Source organism: Thamnophis elegans, chromosome Z (assembly GCF_009769535.1).
Source record: "Thamnophis elegans isolate rThaEle1 chromosome Z, rThaEle1.pri, whole genome shotgun sequence".
Lineage (NCBI taxonomy): Eukaryota > Metazoa > Chordata > Lepidosauria > Squamata > Colubridae > Thamnophis > Thamnophis elegans.
In genome coordinates this window covers 123450125-123473698 of record NC_045558.1, presented here as the reverse complement: position 1 = coordinate 123473698, position 23574 = coordinate 123450125, and the positions used below count along the sequence as shown (strand labels likewise).

At 45.8% G+C, this 23574-nt stretch overlaps 1 protein-coding gene across 1 annotated transcript; it reads right to left on the bottom strand.

Moving 5' to 3' along the window:
* Window positions 1-867: 867 nt before the first annotated feature.
* On the bottom strand, window positions 868-23554 carry TGFB1I1 (transforming growth factor beta 1 induced transcript 1). The gene is given in 15 exon segments (XM_032236277.1): window positions 868-1818; window positions 4514-4662; window positions 7299-7380; window positions 8763-8854; window positions 8857-8935; window positions 11298-11431; window positions 11434-11569; window positions 13764-13783; window positions 13786-13862; window positions 14675-14771; window positions 17715-17857; window positions 19262-19341; window positions 22705-22805; window positions 22808-22837; window positions 23512-23554. Coding segments are annotated over 15 exon segments (1530 nt in total). The 3' UTR covers window positions 868-1551.
* Between the last annotated feature and the right edge of the window lie 20 nt (window positions 23555-23574).

The following is a 23574-nucleotide window of genomic DNA, read 5'->3' as shown; positions in this document are numbered from 1 at the left end:
CCATGGGGATTATTAACACAGTAAGATTTTTTAAAATGGCCCTGATTGCAGCCTAATGGCAAGCTGTGACATACTCTCCTTCCCTGCTTTCTTCATGGGCAATTTGTTTTAAATAAAAGAAGGATTGTCATCATTTGGAGTATTTTTTTTTTCAAGGAAAAGGAAAATTGAAGATGCAAGGGTGGGGGGGGGGTACAAGATGTTGCATCCTTTTTTAGCTGGTCCTTTATCAAAACTTCCTCCAAGGAAGTCCAGTAGGCCATAAACCACAGAGCTCCACCACAGGCCACAAGGAGGCAAAAATAACCTGCAGCAGGGTCAGTGCAAAACTTGCATCCTGGTTGTCTGATGCAAATGCTTAAACTGCAGCATTGCACAACCATGTGTGTTTTGTCAGTCTCCCCACTGTTGACAAAAGGCCCTTGTGCCACCAACTTCCTTAGAAATATCGACACCCCTGCCCCCCCCACCCAATCCCGTCTCAAAAGGAGCCACTCAATGCATCAAAGTGCATAAACTGTTGGAAAGCTCCAGGCGTTCCTGAGCATCTTCGTAGCACCTCTTTCTGTTGGCAGACGCTTCTGGGAGTTGTAGTTTTGACTAAAGTTTGGATGGTCACATTTCTGTATTCGTACACGATAAAATAAGAGGTTGGCTAAGGAGTTACTGTTGATCTTTGGTTGCAATGGAATTAATTTGGGTGCTGAGATCAAGAGGTCTTTCAGATTGACCTGGATGGAGCCCAGGGTGAAATCAACTTACCTTCGCTACCGATTCGCAAATATGACCACACCACCTCTGCGCATGCGCAGGACCGTCTGCGCATGTGCAGAGCATCAAAAACAGGATGTGATGATGTCCGGGTGGGTGGGCGGAGCCTCCCGCCGCCGCTGCTACTGGTTCACCCAAACTGGATAGAACCGTCTGAATTGCACCACTGATGGGCCACTGCTCTCCACAAATTAAATACCAGGATAAAATATCCAGATGTTCCAAAGACCTTAGATATGAGCTGACCGGCTCCCACCAAGATGGCTTTATGGTTGAGAAGAGCTGTAGGGCAGAGCACTCAACCCATACAGCTGGACTTAGAGGTAAAGACACCAGAGGTGGGTTGCATCACATCCTGGTCTTCTGAGGACCTCACCAGCTGATATTGGAGACGTGGCTTAAGGCAGGGCCTCCTGTCAGAAGTGCTGGTGCTGGAGGGGGGGGAATGGTGGCTTAAAAGTGGCCTGGTATTGGGTGGGGGATAACGCTTGGCTGCTTGTGCGGGAACAGAGGCCTGGCTCCTGAGAAGGATGGGAGCAGATCCGACTTGCTTCCTTCATTGCTTGCTTTGCGAGTAGCTCTGATCTACAGGCGTGGTTTTTGGCAATGGTGGATGGGCTCCCAGGTTGAGGGTTGGGGCCCCTTAAGGCACAGGTATTTCCCACCCTCCCATGCATGGCAGTGGGTGCGGCTCATTCAAAAGCTGATGATGGGCCCTCCCCCCTTTCCACGCCAGCAGGAGGCGTGGCCTGACCCCAGCAAGGCCAGGACCCCTCCCAGTCACCCGAAGAGCTTGATAAAGCAAGGGTGGCAATAGGGCTTCTCGTTCTGCTCCTTGAAGGTGCCTTTGTTGAGCTGCTTGAGGCAGAAGGCGCATACGAAATGCTCCGGGTGGAACTTCCGGCCCATGGCGGTGATGCAGCGGCCGGTGATGGGTTTCTCGCAACCAGAACAGAGCGAGCCCCTTTGCTTGTGGTAATGGATTTCGCAGAAGGGGCGTCCACCATGCTCAAAGAAGCTGCCATTCATGAATGGGGTGTAGCATTCCTAGAACATAGAGCAAACCATGAGGGAATTAAAGAAAGCCACCTGTACAGGTTGTCCCTCAACTTACCAATCATTCGCTTTAGTGACAAGTGAAGATGACACTGAAAAAAGGGACAATCAGTCCTGGCTCTTATAACCATCACGGTGTCCCCATGGTCACCCTATCAAAATTTGTGCATTTGTATTTATCATGGTTGCAGAATCCCAGGGTCATGTGGTCACCATTGGGGACCTTCCCAGCTGACTTCCAACAGGCAAAGACCGTGGGGGAATCTGGATCTGGAAAAGTCGTGCAGTTCACTTAAAAGCTGCAGCGATTGACTTAGCACCCATGGCAAAAGTCACAAAACTGGGTGCAGCTCCGTTAACAACTGCCTTGTTTAGCAATGGAAATGCTGGTCCCAATTGTTTTCATAAGTCAAGGACAAACTTTGGTCATAAGTCGAAGACAACCTCTAACTCCATATGGATCTACAAGGCTACATTTCCTTAACCAGGGGTGGGATTCAGCCAGTTCAGATGGGTTCGTGTGAGCCAGGTGCTAATTTTACATCCTGGCTGGCCCCACCTATCCCAAACTGCCTCTCCCAGGAGTCTCCAGATGGCCTGTTTTGAATGCCAGGTTAAGTGCAGGGCCCGTGCGGAGGCTCTGGGAGGGCGAAAAATGGGCCTCCCAGAAGTTCTGGAAGTCTGGAAACAGGTCTTTTCCAGCCTCCAGAGAGCCTCCAGAGCCCAGAAGAGGCCATTTTCACCCTCCCGGAGGCTCAAACAAGGCCTCTGGAGCTTGGGGGGTGAAAATAGCCCCCACCCATGGTGCAGGAAGTCGAGTAGGCCATGTCCACCATGGCCACACTCACCCTGCAACTGGGGATAGAACCGGTTGCTAAAAATTTTGAACCCCACCCCTGTATTCCTTCCGAAGGTTTTTCTGCACTCTGGGCAAAATCTCACACAATGCAGAGCACATGTTTTTCCTACACACACCACTCCCCTACCTGGGTCTCTTTCGGCATACAATTCATCTCCCCAGCCAGGATGACTAGAAAGGCTTGAAGTCTGGCAGGCAGCAGATGGGACACACAATCTATCTAAACTGGTTCACAATCTGTGGGATTTGATTGCCTCCAAGTAAGGCTTCATCAGAAATTGATTTTTAGGCTGAATTTTTAGAAGATGAGAAATGCCGGGATTTGTCCAAAATTTGCCAAGTAGACCCATATGACACTCCTTATTTGTTTTTAAATTAATTTTTGTTTAGTAAATATCTTAACTGGTTTTCCTAATTTGGGCAGATCTTTCATTTTTCAAAATAAAAGTTCCTTGCCTTTTATCCTTCTTGAATTCAACCCAAAAATCCATTTCTGCCCGACGGCAGAATTTTCCCCTTAATTTGTGCTGTGCATTCTAGTTTAGATGGCATTATGTATAGATAATCCTCAACTTACAATAGTTCGTTTAGTGACAGTTCAAAGCTACAATGGCACTGAAAAAAGGGATTTGTGACTGTTTTTCACACTTATGACTGCTGCAGCATCCCCATGGCCATGTGATTTACGTTCAAATGCTTGACAACTGGCTCATATTTATGACGGTTGCAGTGTCCTGGGGTCATGTGATCAACTTTTGCAACCTTCTGACAAGCAAAGTCAATGGGAAACCAGACTTAACAACACTGACATGATTCACTTAACAACTGTGGCAAGAAAGGTCATAACACGGGGCAAACTTCACTTAATAAATGTCTCACTTAGCAACAGAAATTAGCAACGTCTTACCTGTCAACGACTTTTTCAGCTTCAACCACAATAATACTTGGCAAACAATCGATACAAAGTCAAGGTAAAGTGCTCCAAACTCGATTGCAGAAAATACGATTTCAGCAACACCTGGAATGCTCTACCTGACTCCATTGTTACAGCCTCAAACCCTCACAGCTTTAACCTTCAACTGTCTACTGTTGACCTCACCCCATTCCTAAGAGGTTTGTAAAGGGGCGTGCATAAGTGCACCAGCGTGTCTACTGTTCCTGTCCTACTGTTCCCACTTATTTGTACTCATTTTCTTTGTTCACATCCATGTTTATACTTATACCTGATATCTTGTACATGTTTGACAAACAAATAAATAAATAAATTGTGGTCATAAGTCAAGGACTACCTGTATCAAGATCTAAGTTCACAGCTGTTTCAAGGCTAAGCTATGGAGTACATCCAGATACAGTAGGTCTCAGTCACACTTTTAACATGCATAGGAGTCCCAAAATTAGGTTCTTGGAGATATGACATTCCCCCCCAATTTCAGAGCCGTCTTCAGCTGGCATAAGTTAAGATAAATTTCATCAGTAAAATCCTGTGTTGCTTTCAGGAGCTAACACTGAACTGTTGTTTTCTTCATCTTGCAAATGTTAAGTAGGATCAAATCAACCGTTATTATTCTTCTCACCTAACAATCATCACCTTTGCAAGGGGAGCCACAAGTAGAGATACTAACAAATTGCCCACCATGGAGAGATTCCCTGTCTGTTGCGGCTAGGGCAAAATTAATACTATAAGACGGTGAGAGGATAACCACAACCGGTCAGTTTCATTTTCATCTTGAGAACTCAAAGTGACTAAAACCATTTCCCTTCTCTGGTTTTCTAACCATCCTGACGAAATTGCACACAATCCAACCCTGGCCCAGAGCTGATATTTACCCTGCAAACAAAACATTCTGGATGCCACAAAGCGTTGAGAGCCGAGATATAGTTCTCCAAAATAGCCTGGCTGCACCCTTGACAGCGAGTGGAGAAGAGCTCATAAAAGTCCTGGCGACAATACTGCTTCCCATCTTTCTCGTGAAAGCCTGCAGGGGGAGACAGAGTCAATAGGGAAGGGACCAAAAATGGTGCAGCTCACTGCCACCCAAGGGCTATCAGTAGTACTGCACAAGGCCCGATTCAGAATTCCTTTGCAATGCTAAAGTTGTGGAAATTTACTTAAGGACACCACAAACGTTCTCCAACCAGGAGCCCTCCAATTGAGGTGGGCCTCAAGCCATATAATGGGCAGCAGTCCTTTGGGTGGGGACAACAGGAAATGAAATTCGAAAAATTTGAGGAGACTCTAGTTGGGAAGACGGTTCTGTGGGCAACCAGTAGTCCATAAAGGCCAACAAGAACCATAATGCTAAATTGCACACTTGTGTTGCATGCGAAAAAGATTGAACCCAGTCATACGTTGTACCAAAATTTCTCTATGACATCATCCCATCTCTGCCATTCTCCCTATGGCTTTTGGAGTATCAAACTTTAAATGTTAACTGACACAAAAAAGAGATTTACTCCTGATTTAGTAGACACAACAAACTTATGTCATCCCTCTCAGATTGTTGTGGCAGATTCGGACAGTGAGGCAGTTGGGAAGGAACATGGGCCAGTCCTGGAGTCCGGGGAAGGCTCTGATGAGGGCTCTGTGCCGGAGGCAGAGACGGGGCCGAGGCCGTCTGGCAGTTATCAGCTGCCTATGGAGCTAGACAGCAGTGAGGCAGAGGAACAGCTGGAGCCTGTTCCCAGCATGCGCATGTGCAGTGTGCACTGCCAGAAGAAAGGAACAACTCAGAAACCAGGGTAGATTTTGGAGTAAAGCCACAGGATGGTGAATGGCCCCTCCCACAGGAAATAAAAGAGGAGTGAAAGGGGGGGTGGACTTTTGCAGGAAACAATTCGTTCAGTCAGTTGTTAGATTCATTTCAGGAGTGTGAATCTGTCTGTGAATTTCAGAGACACTGTGCCCAGTCTTTCCTTGGAAAACATTTACATGGCAGCTTTCTAAGATAGATAAGGTCTGTAGTCATAAATATTCCTTTGAAAGACTGTTTGCCAGGCCTTGCTGAATGTGAATGAAAAGAATTCACATTTGCTTAATAAAAGGGTTTTGTTGGGACCAGGACTCTGCCTCGTGCTTTTTGGGGAAGCTTGGGTCAGAACATAGATCAAGACAGAAAATACAATCAAACAAGTTAATTCCACATTATTGCAAAGTTCCATTTGCAAAATTTAACAAGTGAGAAACTACAGATATCCCACTGTCTTTTTTTACAGCATAGTAAGGAGTTTATTTCTCTGCCTGTTATGCAGCTCCAGGTTTCCCCCTTTCTTATCTCATCATTCCCTAGGCAGCCTCTCTTCCTTCTGTCTCTCAAGGTCTTTCCACATACCATTATGACAGTCCTTGACTTACAACTATTCATTTAATGTCAGTTTGAATGTCACTGAAGAAATGACCTGATTCTTTTTCAAACTTACAACCATTGCAGCATCCCCATGGTAACGTGATCAAAATTCATATGTTTGGCAACTGGCTCATTTTTATGACCATTGCAGTGTCCCAGGGTCATGTGATCACGTTTTGCGACCTTCTGACAAGCAAAGTCCACGGAGAATCCAGATTCACTTAGCAGCAATGTTACTAACTTAACAACTTCAGTGATTCACTTAACAACTGTGGCGAGAAAGCTCATAAAATGGGGCAAAACTCACTTGACAACTCTCTCGATTGGCAACGTAAATTTTGGTTTCGATTGTGGGCATAAGTCAAGAATCACCTCAGGTAGTCGTCAGCATTAGGACCATTATGCAAATACCACAGTTCTAAAGCGACTGCACAGTCATTAAGTGAATCAATGGTTCTCTATGGTGCAAAGTTTCCCGGAAACCAGAACTAAATACCGGTTTCAGGAGTGGGCTGCTATGGGTTTGCCCAGAGTCAGGAGAACCCAAAGCTAATGTTATGGCTGTTTGGAGAACCCCTAACTCCCACACCTGGCTGGCCTCGCCTACCATGTCCCACCATTGCCACCCCACCATGCTCCTCCCAGGAGTCTCCATGTGGCCCATTTTGGAGGCAAGGTAAGTGCAAGGCCTGCACAGAGGCTCTGGGAGGTCTTCCGGAAGGCCTCAGGAGCCTGGGGAAGGCAAAAATGTCCCGTCCCCACAGCTGTGGTGCAGGAAGCTGACTAGGCCACGCCCTCATGGCCACACCCACCCAGCAACCAAGCAAAGAACCCATTGCTGAAATTTTTGAAGCTCACCCCTGATCGTTTACACCAAAACCATTGTAAAACATGATCACATGACCACAGGATGCTGCAAAGAATTGTCAATGCAGCAGCCATATTGCTCAGCTCCTGAAGCTTGATCACGTGATCCCAGAAGGGACCCTTTCTTAGGTTGAATGTAACTTCAGACAATTGCTGATCAGTGGTAAATCAAGGACTACCTGTCACTCAAGTGACGTCAATTCCTGGCAAAACGTTTGAACCACCTTGAAAGATCCGGCTAGGCACATCTAAAGCAGGGGTCTCCAACCTTGCAAACTTTAAGACTTCTGAAGTCCACAAATCTTAAAGTTGCCAAGGTTGGAGACCCCTGATCTAAAGAGTTCCAAACAGGATAGAACCGGTCCAAGTCAAAATCTCCCCCTGCCAGCTGCCGTACTGACCTTCCTCTCCAAAGGGCCGCCTGCACTTAACACAGCAGAAGTGCTCTGGGTGCCAATTCTTATCCAGCGCAGTCACCATTTTCTGAATGGACCACAGGAAGGCCGAAGAAGGGGAGGAAAAACACTTTGTCAAAAATGTGCTAAACATGGTTATTGCTGCTCTGTATTTCCCAAGGCTTTTTAACTTACTCAAGCCTCTTTTTTCAAACCTCCTATGTTTCAACCCAGGTCTTCTGTATAAAAGCTGCCTGTGAATGTCACAGCAAATTTCAAATCCTAATCCTATTGTCCATTGGTTGATGGCATTTATTTCCGGTTTCCATGGAAGAAAATGAGTTTGTTTAAAAAGCTATCCTGTTTGCTTACAGACCGCAGAGTTGGCTTAATGAGTGTCGCAAAAAAAGATAAAATCAGGCAGTCAGGTGGGTTTAGGACAGGAGTGTCAAAAACTCGATTTCATTGAGGGCCGCATCAGGGTTGTGTTTGACCTGGGGGTGCGTGTGTGGCCAGTTCAACATCACTCATGTTGGCGCCTGTGGTGGCCCAAGCGCTCTGCCAGCGAAAACAGGTTCCCGAGCTGTGTTTTCGGCTGTGATGGCTGCCCCTGTAACCCTCTGCCAGTGAAAACAGAATGGCCCTCCAGAGCTCCGTTTTCACTGGCAGAGGGTTGCAGGAGGCCATTGCAGCCGGAAACACAGCTCGGGAGCCCTTATTGCTAATAGAAGCACCATGCGCCGGTCCTTCACTGTTTCCAGGGTGGCCCTGCAGGTCAGATCTAAGCACCCCGTGGGTCAGATCCGGGCCCCGGGCCTTGAGTTTGACACCCCTGATTTAGGACAATTCACTGCAGCCAACTGGCCACGGCCATTTTGACGCAGCCAACTTGCCGGACAGGAGTTACACTAATGTCAAGAAATGGTGGAATAGAATAATTAAAGAAAGGATGCCAAAAGAGGGACAAAGTGAAATGTGAATGACAAAAATTAAAATGACTTTTAAATAATTAAACTGAATTTTTGAGTTGACCTGTGGCGAGTTGGCCAAGGCGAATTGTTGGGTGGTGACCCATGAACGATCGCCATGATTTATAACTGTAATTCTGGCCTCCATTACGGCCATGTCACGTTTCATGCTACCCTCGGGAACTGAAAGCTGCAGGTGTTTGCCCTGCAAACAACACAACACCCAGTGATTTCTAACCCTGTCAGAGAATGAAACACAGGGAAGGCCCTTTTAACAGCTTTATGGTGTGAAATAAAAGAAAAAAACTGCACAGCTCTCTCTCTCTACTGCTATCCAGCACTTCAGGCCCTTGAGGAGAAAAAGGGTGAAATGAATGAGCAGACCCCCAAAACCCACATTCAAGATTGGACTCTCAGAAAAATCACACACAGATCACACACATACAGAACTTGCTCAAAACTGCACCACACGTTTTCAAGCAGGAGGAAAAAAAAACCTCACATCCAGGATGGGTTCGTTGCAGAATCCACAGCGGGGAGAGAAAAGCTGAAAGTAATCTCTCTCGCAGTAAGGGGCGCCGTCCTTCTCAAAAAGTTGCTGCCTCCCATCTCCTTCTGGCAATAAGTGCAGACAAAATGCTCTGGGTGCCAAGTACTCCCCAAGGCAGTTACCACCTGGATGAGGGGAAAAAATGGAAGAAAGAAGGCCCCGTGAACAACTGTCCATGAGACGGCGACATTACAGGTAGTCCTCGAATCAGAACAGTTCGTTCAGTGACCGTACGAAGTTACAATGGCACGGAAAAGACCGTTTTTCACACTTACGACCATTGTGACATCCCCATGCTGACATCCCCGGCTCATATTTATGACGGTTGTAGTGTGCCAGGGTCACGTGATCACATTTTGCGATGAGCTTCTGGTGAGCAAAGTCCATGGGGGAAGCAGATTCACTTAACAACTTGCAGTGATTCACTTAACGACCGTGGCAGGAAAGGTTGTAAAATGGGGCAAAACTTACTGAACAAATATCTCACAGCAACAGAAATGTTGGGCTTGATTGTGGTTATAAGTTGAGGGCTGCCAAAATTGATTGATTGTATTTCCTGCCTTTGTTATTTTTACAAATTATTCAAGGCGGGGAACATATCCAACATATACCTTTCTCCTCCTATTTTCAACCACCCTGTGAGGTGGGCTAGGCTGAGGAAGATTGACTGGCCCAGGCAGCCGATTTTCAGGCCTAAGGTGGGACTAGATCTCACAGTCTCCTGGAGACTGGCCCGAATCCACTCATATGGCTTTCATGCCCAGGGAACTAGAATTCACTGCTCCTGGTGACTGGCCCAGTCACCAAGCTGGCTTTCATGGCTAATGCAGCACTTGAATTCACTGTCTCCTAATTTCTAGGCCAGCATCAGATCAAACTGACTCTATGAAAGATCTCTGCTCCAAAAAGTTTTTTGCTCCTCTCTTCTTCCACAGACTGCAGTTTATTTATTTGTTATTTTATTTATTAAATTTATTTTCTGCCGTCTCTCAGGGCGACTCTTGGAAGCTTTCATCATAAAAACAGAAGTACAAAGTTAAAGATTAAAATGAAGAAAGATGAAATGACTTAAAACCCAGAATATTCTTTTCATTAAACTAGACACTATATCTGATTCCAGCAACCATTCTTGATGTGTTTTAGCCTCATTGATCTAAACCAGGGGTGGGTTTCAAATTTTTTTCTATTGGTTTGGTGGGCGTGGCTAGATAGGGGGCATGTGACTGAGTGGGCGTGGCCAACTTGATGTCACTCATGCCCCCTTACCAAGGCATGGTCACTGAAATGGTGGTAAAAATTTTCACGGGGGGGAGGGGAGGCTCCAGCCTCGCGGGAGCTAAGGGAGTGCCTGCAAACTACCCAGTAAGGAAAAAAAAATGTGCTCCCTAGGCCCCAGGAACACTCTGCAGGCTTCAGCTATGCTGGGAAAAGGAAAAAAACGCCCGTTTTGGCGAAAAACAGGCCTTTTTTTTTTTTTTGGCAAAAACAGGGGCATTTTTTCCCTTCCCCCAGCCCTGCTGAAGCTTGCATACTGCTTCTGGAGGCTGGGAGAAGGGGAAAAGGCCTCAGTTTTAGCAAAAAACAGCCCATCTCTGGGATCTTTCTGGGACTGGCATGTGCTCACTATTAAAAAAGGGTGGGAATTACATTTTTTCAGTGAAAATTGTTCTGCGCATGTGCAGAACAGAAAATAAAGATGGCGGCACCCGGGATAGAACTGGTAGGGTCACGTGTCCAGCCGAGTTACTACCTATTTGGCCGAACCAGTCCGAACCGGTAGGAACCCACCTCTGATCTAAACCTAGATATAAACCTAAGTCTAAAACCTACCATCTTTTCGGAGTATAAGATGCACCTTTTTCCCTCAAAAAAAGAGGCTAAAAATCTGGGTGTGTCTTATACACTGAATACCACCATTTTTGCCTCCTGAACCCCCCCCTTCACCAAAATGGCCGTGCATAGCCTTTAGGAGGCTTGTAGAGTGCTCCTGAGGCCTGGGCCGGGCAAAAATGAGCAAAAACGGGCCATTTTTTGCTAGTTTTGTGGGGGACCAGCCCCACCCCACCCCAGGAACACTCTACAAGACTCCTAAAGGCTATGCATGCCCTTTTTTTGTAAAAAAAAAAAAAGGCCCATTTTCACAAAAAAACGGGCCGTTTTGGGAGGTCTGCAGAATGCAAAACTTTTTTTTTAATTTGCCTCTTCAAAATCTTGGTGCGTCTTATACTCTGAAAAACGGTAAGCCTAAATCCAAATTACAGCAATAGGGAGGGTCAGCAATTCCTCCTTCAGCCTTCTATGACAATTCAGAAGGACACGGAAAGTGGAGAAGGATTCCATAGCAGTTAAAAATTCACCAGACGGGAAAAATTTTGTTCGGCTAATGTCTTACTACTTCCAGATGCAACGTTGGTTCTTCCTGATTTCCCTGCTTGTACCCATCAGATCTACCCAGGTATCTGACCCCACATACAAGACGACGCTGACCTGCCCGGCGATGGGTTTTTGACAGGAAGCACAAAGCCCCTTAGCTGTGGTAGAAATGCCTTGGCGGCTGAGATCCGACTCCAGCATCACGAGCATGCTATCCAGGTTCCCGCTGGGCTGGCCTGGGGACATCTGGGGGGCATAGCCGTGGGGCCTGGGCAAACAGATGACACCACAGGCTGCTGAGCTGAGGGCACTTGGGCGGGAGCAGGTGCTGGTGGCACCATGGTGGTCGTGGTGGCAGCTGTGGTGGGAGCAGAAACTCCTGGAAGCTAAAAGTTTAGGAAAACACAAGGTAGTTAAGAGTCATGTATGAACAATGTTATCAATTGCTACTTCTCTTATTATGCCGCAGTGGCGCAGTGGTTAGAGTGCAGTACTGCAGGCTACTTCTGCTGACTGCCGTCTGCCTGCAATTTGGCAGTTCGAATCTCATCAGGCTCAAGGTTGACTCAGCCTTCCACCCTTCCGAGTTGGGTTAAAATGAGGACCCAGAGGACCCAGGCTGACTCTGTAAAATGCTTAGAGAGGGCTGTGAAGCACAACGAAGCGGTATATAAGTGCTAATTCTAAGTGCTGCTATTGCTATTATTTGTAGCAAGGCTTCAAAGCCGATCTCCAGAAACCTTAAGAGAATTGTTTTCTTTTGTGTTAGGAGAAAATGATGTGAATTTACAACAGTTCCTTTAGGGACCTTTTGAAGTTACAAAGGCACTGAAAAAGGTGACATGACCGTTTTCAAACATCACCATTGCAGCATCCCCATGGTCATTGGATTTATATTCAGATGCTTGACAACTGACTCATATTTATGATAGTTGAAGTGTCTTGGGGGGTCACGTGATCTTCTTTTGCGCCCTCCTGACAAGAAAAGTAAATGTGGAAGCCAGATTCATTTAAAAACAGTGTTACTGGTTGTTTTTTTAAAAAAAAAAAACTGCAGGGATTCACTTAAGAACTGTGGCAAGAAAGAAAATAATGAAATGCAGCAAAACTCACTTAACGGCAGAAATCTGGGGCTCAATTGTGATCGTAAATCGAGAACTACCTGCCTGCTCTGGTCAAATAAAGTTAGAATGGTGCCCAGCATAGCTGGGGAAAAAAAAAACACCAGAACATCTAATTCATGGCTCAAAAAAATTGGCCAGATAAACTTTAAGCATTATTTTAGAAGGGTTCCCCCCCCCCCCCCCCCGTAGTTTCACTTCAGGAAAATAGATTCTGAGGGCATCGAGAGCCATTACATTCTGAGGAGGTAGTTGGAAATAAACCTGGTGTTGGGTGGGCTGCTAACGTTAGCGTAGCTAACATTATGGCCGGTTCGGAGAACTTCCAAGTCCCACCCGTAGCTGGCTCCGCTCACCCCCCCATCCCAAGAGTCTCCACGCGGCCCGTTTTGGATGCAAGGTAAGTGCAGGGCCCATGTGGAGGCTCAGGGAGGCGGGGAAGCGGGCCTCCTAGAAGTTTTAGAAGGCCGGAAACCGGGGGAGGCAGTTTTTGCCCTCCCAGAGGCTCGAGGAACACCTCCGGAGTCTGGGAAAAGTGAAAATGCCCCCCCTCCCCTCACCATGGTGCAGAAGGCTGACTAGGCCACACCCACCATGGCCACGACCACCCAGCAACTGGACAGAGAACCCATTGCTGAAATTTTTGAAGCCCACCCCTGCCTGCTGTGTGCTTCTGTGTACGTGTTTGTGTGCATATTCATACAGCAAAGAGGTTGCTTGCTGTGCAATCCATTTATTCATGCCATTTATTTTAATTTAGACAAAACTAATATTCTACTTTATCTGTAGAAATTATGTGTTATGTGGAGGAAATGATGCAGGATCTTGAAACTTTCTCAAAATTTCTATCTGTAGGGAACACACACACACAATTGTACACACAAAGCTTCTATAGTTTATCAGACTCTTCTGCTTTTCTTTGCAACTAAAACGAAGGATTTTTTTAAAAAAATAATCCCATGGTTTGCAGAATGCTCTCTTTTGTACTGAAATATCTGTGGGGTCTTTGGTGCTCTCCGAGCTTTGCTTGTAGACATTTCATTACCATACTAGATAACATCATCAGTGCTGATAGGGTGTTGGGATCTCTACTCTCTCTGACACTCTCTAATGCAGGGTGTCAAACTGGCGTCTGAGGGCCGAATAGCAGGCTATGCCCACCCTAGCTCCACAAAGAGAAAAAAGTTGTGATATGTCACGTGACAGGAACATGTTAGACACCAGTGCCCTAGTGGCACAGATGATGTTACTTAATCTGGTAATGAAAACCACCAAGCTCATAGAGAACCAACAATCCCACAGTTCAACTTCAACTACAAATATTTTCTCCCATTGGTACTCAAGGATCTGTTGTATAGATCCTTATATGCACAATACTGTGGTCAACCCTCAAACAATCCTGAAAACCACTGAGCCCCCTTCATCTCCATCCCTAAGACTAACTCATCAGCATGCTTACATTGCTCTGGACGCGGAATCCGACAGGGAAGCCATGAGCTTGTCCAGCTCCAAAGTCGCTGAGGTGGCCGTTGGCTTGGCAGATGGAGACGCTGTTGACCTGTGAGAGGAACAGCCATGAAAAGGAGGGAAGGGAACGTATTGTATGGTCCTCCCACTGGCAAGATGATACTTACAACCCATAATAACAAACCTCGCATGCCACAGGTGGCACGTGGAGGGCCACCCCCCACCCCGTTTTTTGTTTCTTCAGGGAGGTCTGCTAGGCCCAAAAGGGGCACGGGGGTGGTGGTGTCATGGAACATGCCTGGGGGGGCAGTAGGGGTGGGTCGTGTGTATATGAGGGGGCGGTGCACATTGCATTATGATGTGGGCCTGCACGTGTGCTGTGATTTCAGCCGGCGAGGAGAAAAAGGTTAGCCATGAAAAAATGACTTATAACTGGTTCTCCCACTTATGATCACCTCAGCATCTGTATGGTTATGTGATCAAAATTCATGAACTTGGTAACTGGCATCTATTATGACTGTCGCAGAATCCTGGGGGGTCACATGACCAGCATTTGTGGTCTTCCCACTGGCTTCCAAAGGAAGCTGGATTTGCTTAGCGACTACACGATTCACTTAACAACTGCAGTGATTTCCTTAACAACAGTGGTAAAAAAAGGTCATAAAGTCGGTTGGAATTCTGGGAGTTGAAGTCCTCCCATCTTAAAGTAGAGAAAGTCACAATGGAGAAACACATTGCTCCAGGTTATAAAATGGAAATACTAATTACCTATCATGAGAAGATAATTTTACTTAGTATTTAGATTTACTTAGTATTTAGATGCATCAAAAACAATGTTTCTCAAACCTCTTTAGGACTAGTGGCAAATTCTATCTCAGTTTCTCCCATATATCTGCCACTTACCGGGATAAAGAAGTACCGTCTGTCGAATCGTCCAATCTCTCTTTGTCCTTGTCTGCAGCAGGGCTTTTGCTGGATGGGAATTGGGACATTATTTCATCTGGGGATAGAAAGGGAAGGGAAGGAAGGAAAGGAGAAAGGGAAGGGAAGGAGAAATATTTGACTCGTGCTATTCCACACATCAGCCATCAGAGGGCAGCACTGCCACACTTCTAGGCATGAAAGAACATCTGGAAAACACATATACACCCAGAGAGGAAGTACATGGTAAAAAAAAAAAAAAAGCTTGGAAAATTGGGCAGAAATACGTTGAAAAAGAAGCAACTTCCTCCTGCTGCGCTGAAATCTGGCAACGTCACCCAGGGCAGAGAAGGAACTTCCATTCTTCATTCAAACCTGCCTCATGTTGGAAAGTGCAAATCATAGAAGCCGATGGAGGAAGGAATAAATGCTCCATTGCAAGGAAAGGTCAAGCCTCGTGGGATATATTGGATGTGGGTGGGAAAATCTGCTTGGAAACGGGAGGTGCATTTAGAGAGCTTCTGAGACGTAGAGGCATCTCTGTTCAACAGACGGGGTAGTTGCAGTCGAGAGAGACAGCCTTAAGGCTGGTTTTGGAAGTTACAAACTTTGAGAAGTGAAGCACTTCTGGGTGCTCTGCTTTATGTCAGCCCAGAAGTATTTACATCAGCGGTTTCCAAACTTGGCAACCATAAAACGTGTGGACTTCAACTCCCAGAATTCCCCAGCCACCAGCAAATAAACACCCAAGATACCACAGCAAAGAGCAATGCCTGGAGCCACTTTTCACAGCCATTTTACACAAACCATCACTTGTACTCAAGGGATTTTAAGGACCACCCTGATTTATTTACCTAGTACTGAATGTTTGACAAAATCTAGAGACCGGAAAGGGTCAGAAAAGATCCCATTTTAATTCTCACTCAACCAGAGATCTTATTGAATCCAGTTCTCTCAGCCTGACCTGATCGATAGGATTGCTTTGTTAACAATAAAATTGCTCTGTTAACAATAAAAGAAGGTGATATCCCAGCCACACCAAGTTGAGTGTCAAAGCAAAAGGCAGAGCATACATAAAATGGCTAAATTGAAAACTCCAGGTAGTCCTTGACTTACAACAGTTCGTTCAAAGTTACAACGGCACTGAAAAATGTGACTTACGATCGCTTTTCATAGTTACCGAGTTACCTTTGCAGTATCCCCGTGATCAAGGGATTAAATTCGGATACTTGGCAACTAGTTCATGACCATTGCTGTGTCCTGGGATCGTGTGATCCCCTTTTGTGACCTTCTGACAAGCAAAGTCAATGGGAAAACCAGATCCACTTAACATCCAGGTTACCAACTTATCAACTGCAGCGATTCACTTAACAACTGTGGCAGGAAAAGTCATAAAATGGGGCAAAACTCACTTAACAAATGTCTCACTTAACTACAGAAATTTGGGGCTCAGTTGTGTTCGTAATGGCTAGAGGACTACCCGTAATGGCTAAATTAAGAACTACAGTTTGTCCTCTACTTACGAACACAATTGAGTGAATCAGTGCAGTTGGTAAGCTAGTAACCCGGTTGTTAAGTGAATCTGGCTTCCCCATTGACTTTGCTAGTCAGAAGGTCACAAAAGGGCCTGGGACGCTGGGACACAACAACCGTCATAAATATGAGTCAGTTGCCAAGCATCTAAATTCTGATCATGTGACCATAGGATTGCTGTAGAGGTCGTAACTATGAAAAATGGGCATAATTCACATTTTTCAGTGGCACTGAACTTTGAATGGTTACTAAACAAACTTTACTTTATTGTCATTGTACTTATACACAGTTTACACATACAACGAAATTCACATAACACCCAGAGACCAGGCCCAACACACATAACAATCCCCAAAACATACACACACACCAAAAAAATTCCCGCCCCTAAAGCCCCCAAGCATCCACACAAGACCAAGTAGTGCTGTCCAATAGATCATTGATGGTGGCCCTTTAGTTCATTATTGAGTGTGATTATAGCTCTGGGATAAAAGCTATTCAGAAGACGTAAGGTCCTAGTTTTAATTGTTCTGTATCTTCTGCCAGAAGGCAACAGTCTAAAAAGACTGTAAGCAGGATGGGGAAGGATCTCTGAGAATGTTGTTAAGTCGAGGACTACCTGTATTGGGGAGACAAGGGGTGCCGAACCAGAAGATAACGTAAAGATCAATCAAGAACTTTATTCTGAATTGCTCTCGTGTCATATCTAGTTAGCCCAGTGTCAGGATCTGAAGCAGACTTGGGAAAAGAGGATGCTTAACCCCACTGCAAACCAGATGTTCTCCAGATGTATTGGGCCATGTCTCCTACAACCATGTTCCTAGGCCAGCTAGAAATTATGAGGGTTGTAGCCCAGCACACCCAGAAGACACCAGTCTACCGAAGAAGGAACTGTAATGTTGGATTTCATCCTTTTAGAATCACTCTTCTGGACAACAGCAAACATTGGCACTCAAAGCCATGATTAGTTTGCGATGGTTTACTGAAAAAACCACCGCTGGGTTGGCTGGGTTCACACAATACACCGAACCATAAATCACGGTTAACAAATGACAATGGTTGGGTTCACGCATCACACCAAGCCAAAAACAATAGACATTCCGGCTTGGTGCGATGCCTCACAGTCCAGTTTGATGCCACTTCCGATCACGCGAGGGACGATACAGAAAAGAGGTTTCCAAGGAGGTTGGCAGGACCCATGAATGCCCCCCTCCCCTGAAGGTAGCTTGCAACTTCTTCTAATTCTCTGAGGTAAAATGCCTGTGTCCATGGAGGTTCTAATTTAAAAGTTAGTAGCCCCCCACCCTCTATAAACAGGGCAATTATTCTAACGCTGTCTACGCTAGTGAATTCTACGTGCTGGTGTAGAAGGTAAGTGTACATCACAAAATAACTACTCCAAGGCCCAGCGTTTCTGCATGCGAAAAGCCATCCGAAGCACTGTCCCCACCCCCCCACCCCGCTACACAAACCACACACACACACACACCTGTGATGTTGAACTGGGTTGCGTTGAGCTCTTGGAGAAGCCGATCCAGTTCGCAAAGCCCGGCTCCGAGCACCCCGCTGGAGGAGGAGAAGGGTGGAGGGGCGGCTTCCTTTGCCTTTGGTGAGAGGGGCTTGCAGACTGTACTGAGGTGGGAGGCAAAAGAGGTGAGGATGAGCGGCCAAAGAGGTTTTGGGGACAGCTCCAAGCAGGGAAGAGAGGGAGTCTGAATTCACACCACACCTTGAAGAGAGCGATGCGGTGCCTGTCTCTTCAGGGAAGATGGGGAGGAAAGGGTGGCAGCTATTTATAGGATCCCTCCGCTTAATGGAAGCTCTGGACCGAGGCCAGAAGATCTGGGCAAAGCTCCCAGGGAGGCCAAATGCCTCCAGACTCCACTCTCCCCCCCCCCCCCCCCAATTCTTCCTCCATCCCCCGGGCAGTGCTTGCGACCCCCATATCCTGCCAGCTTAAAGGCCAGACGGGGGGACGGGACAGCGTGCTTTCCTCCAGGATGTTGGATATGAAGCTTCTGCCTTGTTAAGAGAGCAGACGATTGTTTCCAGCTGTGTTTCTGCCACCTAACAGCTGCCCTGATAGCAGAAACAGCAGCTGCTCACTCTTGTTTCCAGCAGGGACGACAGAAACCATAAAAACAGGGTCTGCCTTTCTTTATGCAAGCAGACCAGCCCTGCAGAGCACTGGAGTGACTTCCAACATCTGGCTCTTTCCCAAACCACATCACCACCTTCATCGTCATGTGTTTTCAAGGCCCAAGCTTGAAACCTGGGCGTCTTAGGGTGATCCTGGCAGCAGCATGGAAATAGTGTGGTTTCTCTTTTAAAAGGCTTTTCTACTTTTACATCTAGCTTAGTGTAGGGACCTCGTAGTGGTCTACCACGTGACCCGTCAAAATCGCGTTCCACAAAAGCGCGGTCGACGAAATCGCGTATGTGACGTCATCACAACGCGACAAAAAAGATCGAAAAATTGAAATAAAAATTAAATTACAGCAAGCCGATTCACATAAAGGTAAGGGTTAGGTTAAGGGTTAGGATTAGGGTTAGGTTAAGGGTTAGGGTTAGGGTTAGAGCGTTAGCGTTACGTTTAGCATTAGGTTAAGGGTTAGCGTTACGTTTTTCGTTAGGTTAAGGGTTAGGTTTAGGGTTAGGTTTAGGGTTAGGTTAAGGGTTAGGTTTAGGGTTAGGTTTAGGGTTAGGTTTGGGGGGGTTAGGGTAAGGTTTTGCTTTATTTTTACATTTTTCGATCTTTTTCGTCGCGCTGTGATGACGTCACATACGCGCTTTCGTCGACCGCGATTTTGTCATCCGCGGTTTTGTGGTGGAACCGGTCTACCATCCAGTGACGAACAAGCCTGCTTAGAATTCCCAGAGATTAGTCAAGGCCTGTTTGATGCAGTTATTTCTGTCCCTTTGTATTTCAGGTTCTTTCCCCCCACCCCCCTGTAATGGTTAAGCAAATAAAATCAAACGAAGGGTGCCTACTATACATGTTAAAGAAACCCTCAGCAAACCTGCCCTTCGATTTACCTGTAGAGATGCTCCTTGTCGCTCCCGCCTTGCAGGGGTGGTGTTGGGATTGGATCAACCGGCATGGCTGCTTTTCCAGCCTGAAAAAAACAAGATGATACAACTTATATAAAGCAGAGCTGGAATAGAACTGGACTCAGAAGGCAAGTAAGAATTTCGGCTTAGTCTGAATGATGCAACTTCTGCAGCAAAGAACAGCAGAAGACTTGAAAACTGAAGTCTGAGCATGTTAAAGTTGAAAAACTTTCAACCAAGGTTGAAAAACATTGCTCTAAAACAGACCCAGGCTACATCTGGCCATCCTTGTCCAGCCCACATGGATTACTTTTCACTTTGAAGGACGCTGCCAATATTTTTTCAATTTATGGATGTGCGTGCATCCCTTCACATCTTCAGAGCTCTATTAGCCTGGCCCTCCACAACAGTTCCAGTTTCTGATGTGGCCCCTTGGGAAAATTAATTGCCCACCCCTGCTCTAAAGTCTCCAGATGTTTTTTTCCCTCCTGAATGTAAAGCTAGGAGCAATATGATAGGCCCACTAATCTAAGCAGTCGACTTCCTTAATTGTAGTAGAACTCTATTCCATTAGCACCCAATTGCCACAAGTACTATGGGTGATGTCATTTGTATCATGACATCGCTTGTGTGATGACATCATTATGCCATGATATCATCGGAGCTTCTGCCAGACACCAGTGAGACTTGCGGTAAAATTCCAACCACTTGGGTTTTTTCCAAGAGTCCCAAAGGCAGAACATTATGTTCTTTGCCCCTGGAAACTGGAAACGTCTTAAAGTTTTTGTAGGTTTCTAAAATGTAAAGCTTTTATAGGTTTATGGAAAAATTTGCTCATAAAGGGGCAGCTGGATCAAAATGCATGTGCGGCTATTATAGAAAACTGGGCTAAATTCCCATTTGGATCTGTGGAAGTGCAGAGAGACACCACGAATGAAGCTGCATTCTCTGCATTTTGTCAGAGAAATTAATTTCAGAGGGGAAACAGATCTGCTGAATTAATAAATACAGAGACTGGTTTTTTAGGAGGGAGGCACAAGGCTGGAAACTAACACATAGAAGTAGTCCCCCCACTCAGAATGAGCCCAAATTTTCTGTTGCTAAGCAAAGCAGAGGTTAAGTGTTCCGTCCCATTTTACAACCTTTCTTGTCCCATTTTACAACCTTTCTTATCACATTTTTAACTGAATTACCGCAGTTGTTTAAGTTAGTAATATGGTGGCCAAGTGAAACTGGCTTCCCAGTTGATTTTACTTGTCAGAACTGGGACCACATGATCCCAGGATGCTGCCACTGTCATAGATACAGGCCAGTTGCCAAGCATCTGAACTTTGATCATGCGACTATGGGGAGGCTTCAATGGTCGTAAGTGTGAAAGCCATGTCACTTTTTTCAGTGCCACTGTAACTACAAATGGTCACTAAACAAATGGTTGTAAGTCGAGGACTACCTGTACAATTAATCCATCTTCCTTCAAATGAAGTTTTACCCGGGTGGGCAGGGGCGGATTCAGCTGGTTTGGACTGGTTGGGCGAACTGCATGGTAATTTTGAATCTGGTTCACCGAACCAGTAGTGGGAAGGACTGGCTGGCCCTGCCTGCCCTGCCTCTCCCCTCCCAGGAATTTTCACACGGCCCATTCATCATACAATACAATAGCCGAGTTGGAAGGAGCCTCAAAGGTCTTCTAGTCCAACCCCCTGCCTAGGCAGGAAACCCTATACCGTTCCAGACAAATGGCTCTCCAACATCTTCTTAAAGACATCCAGTGTTGAGGCATTCACAACTTCTGGAGGCAATTTCTGTTCCACTGCTTAATTGTTCTAACTGTCAAGAAATTTCTCCTCAGTTCTAAGTTGCTTCTCTCCTTAATTAGTTTCCACCCATTGTTTCTTGTTCTGCCCTCAGGTGCCTTTGAGAATAATTTGACTCCCTCTTCTTTGTGGCAGCCCCTGAGATATTGGAAGACTGCTATCATGTCTCCCCTAGTCCTTCTTTTCATTAAAGTAGACATACCCAGTTCCTGCAACCGTTCCTCATATGTTTTAGTCTCCAGTCCCCTAATCATCTTTGTTGCTTTTCTCTGCACTCTTTCACTCATGCCAGGTAACCGTAGGGTGCATGCTGAGGCTGTGGGAAGGCGAAAAATGGGCCTCCCCGAAGTTCCGGGAGTCCAGAAACAGCCCTGTTGCCAGCCTCTGGAGGGCCTTCAGAACCCGTGGAAGGTCGTTTTCGTTCTCCTGGAGGCTCGAGGAAAGCCTCCGGAGCCTAGGGAGGGCAAAAAATGGGTCTGCCCCCATTATGGTGCAGGAAGCTGAGTAGGCCACGCCCCCATGATGACGCCCCGCCTCCCCCCTCGAGCAACTGGGCAGAGAACCAGTTGCTAAAAATTTTCAATCCCACCCCTACGTGTGCTGCTGTCCTTCAAAAGGAGACAAAAAGCCTGTATCTGAATAAACTTCGTTTTTTTAAAAAGCTACTTGAGAAATGAGAAGGTATGAGGTCGAAGATTACTGGAATAGCATTGAAACCCCTAACCATAATGCCTATCAATTGCAAAGAGCAAAGTAAGACTGTCTGAAGTGTGGGTGGGGGGAGGAAACCCACCAAGATTCTTATTTCACACATTTAACCACAAATCTATCGTCTCTATGCAACTCCCAGGATAGTTTTACACCCAGAATAACTTTGAAGTAAGCAGAAGCAGCTATTTATTTTTCAAGAATAGCTGATTACGATAACAGTGCTGATGGGTCTTTTAGTTAGAAAAGGATTGGTGTACCACGGTGAAATCATAGTGACCGTCTTTTGTTTTAATAAAACAAGGACTTGCTGTCATGAAAGACACCGGCAGCAGGAAATGAAACTTCATCTTCAGGCCTCAGAAAGCTTTACCGGTTTATTTCTGCCTTCTATAGAGTCAATTTAGAATGGAAAGGCTTTCAGCCTAGGAAGACAAGAGAGATCCACTGCATTGCCAATCTAGGGACAGAGGGGTAGGGAAAGAAAGAAAGAAAGAAAGAAAGAAAGAAAGAAAGAAAGAAAGAAGAAAGAAAAAGAAAGAAAGAGAAAGAAAGAAAGAAGAGAGTGGGGAAAGAAAGGGAGAAGGAAGAAGGAAAGGAAGGAAGGAAGGAAGGAAGGAAGAAAAAGAAAGAAAGAAAGAAAGAAAGAAAGAAGGATAGCATGATGCTATTAATTGGCCGAGAATTTATTTCCCCTCAGTTCCAGCACTTTAAGCGGGTAGCTGAGTGTTTTTTCAAATTTAGCAACTTTTTAAATGTATGGACTTCAACCCCCAGAATTCCCTTTGCTGGCTGGGGAATTCTGGAGTTGAAGTCCACACGTCTTAAAGTCACTCAATTTGAAAAACACTGGATTAGACTGAACAAATGAATTGATACAGTTGTCTTCCACTACTCTCAACCCACCTGAGAGTTGTAAGATGAAGTTGTTGGCTTGGAGACTGGAGTCCTCTCTTGATTGTGGGATCCCCCGGAGTCGGTGAGTAGAACGGGGCGTTTGGAGATAGAGTGGTGGTCTCAAGATCAGCCAGGAGAGCATCTGGAGGGCAAAAGACCGCACAACCGAGAATGAACACAAGGAGAAACAGAGGCGGCAGAAAGGGAAGGCGGACCCAAATATTAAGGGGAGACAACAGAGGAAAAGTCTTCTGAACAGCAGAGGAAAGAGAAGCATTGCAAAGAAGTACAGGAAGTCCTCCACTTACAACAGTTCATTTAGTGACTGTTCTAAGTTACAACAGCACTGGAAAAAGTGACTTATGACCAGTGGTGGGATTAAACAATTTAACAGCTTCTGTGCCTGAATGATTTCTTCCAACAACCGATTCTCCAAACTGCTCAGAAAGTTAACTGGTTCTCCCGAAGTGGTGCAAACTGGCTGAATGCTTATGACCACTTTTCGCACTTAAAATCATTGCAGCATCCATCCTCTAAGGTCACATCATTGAAATTCAGATGCTTGGAGAAAGGAAATAGGAAAGGAAGGAAGGAAGGAAGGAAGGAAGGAAGGAAGGAAGGAATATTTATGATGGTCACAGTGCCCCGAAGTCATGTGATTATCTTTTGCGACCTTCTGACAAGCAAAGTTAATGGGGAAACCAGCTTCGCTTAACAACCATGTAACTATCTTAATAACTGCTGCGATTCACTTAACAACCATGGCAAGAAAAGTCCTAAAATGGGGCAAAATTCACTTAACAATGTCTCGCTTACAACAGAGATTTTGGGCTCCATTGTAGCCATAAATCGAGGACATACCCTACTTGCACATCCCTT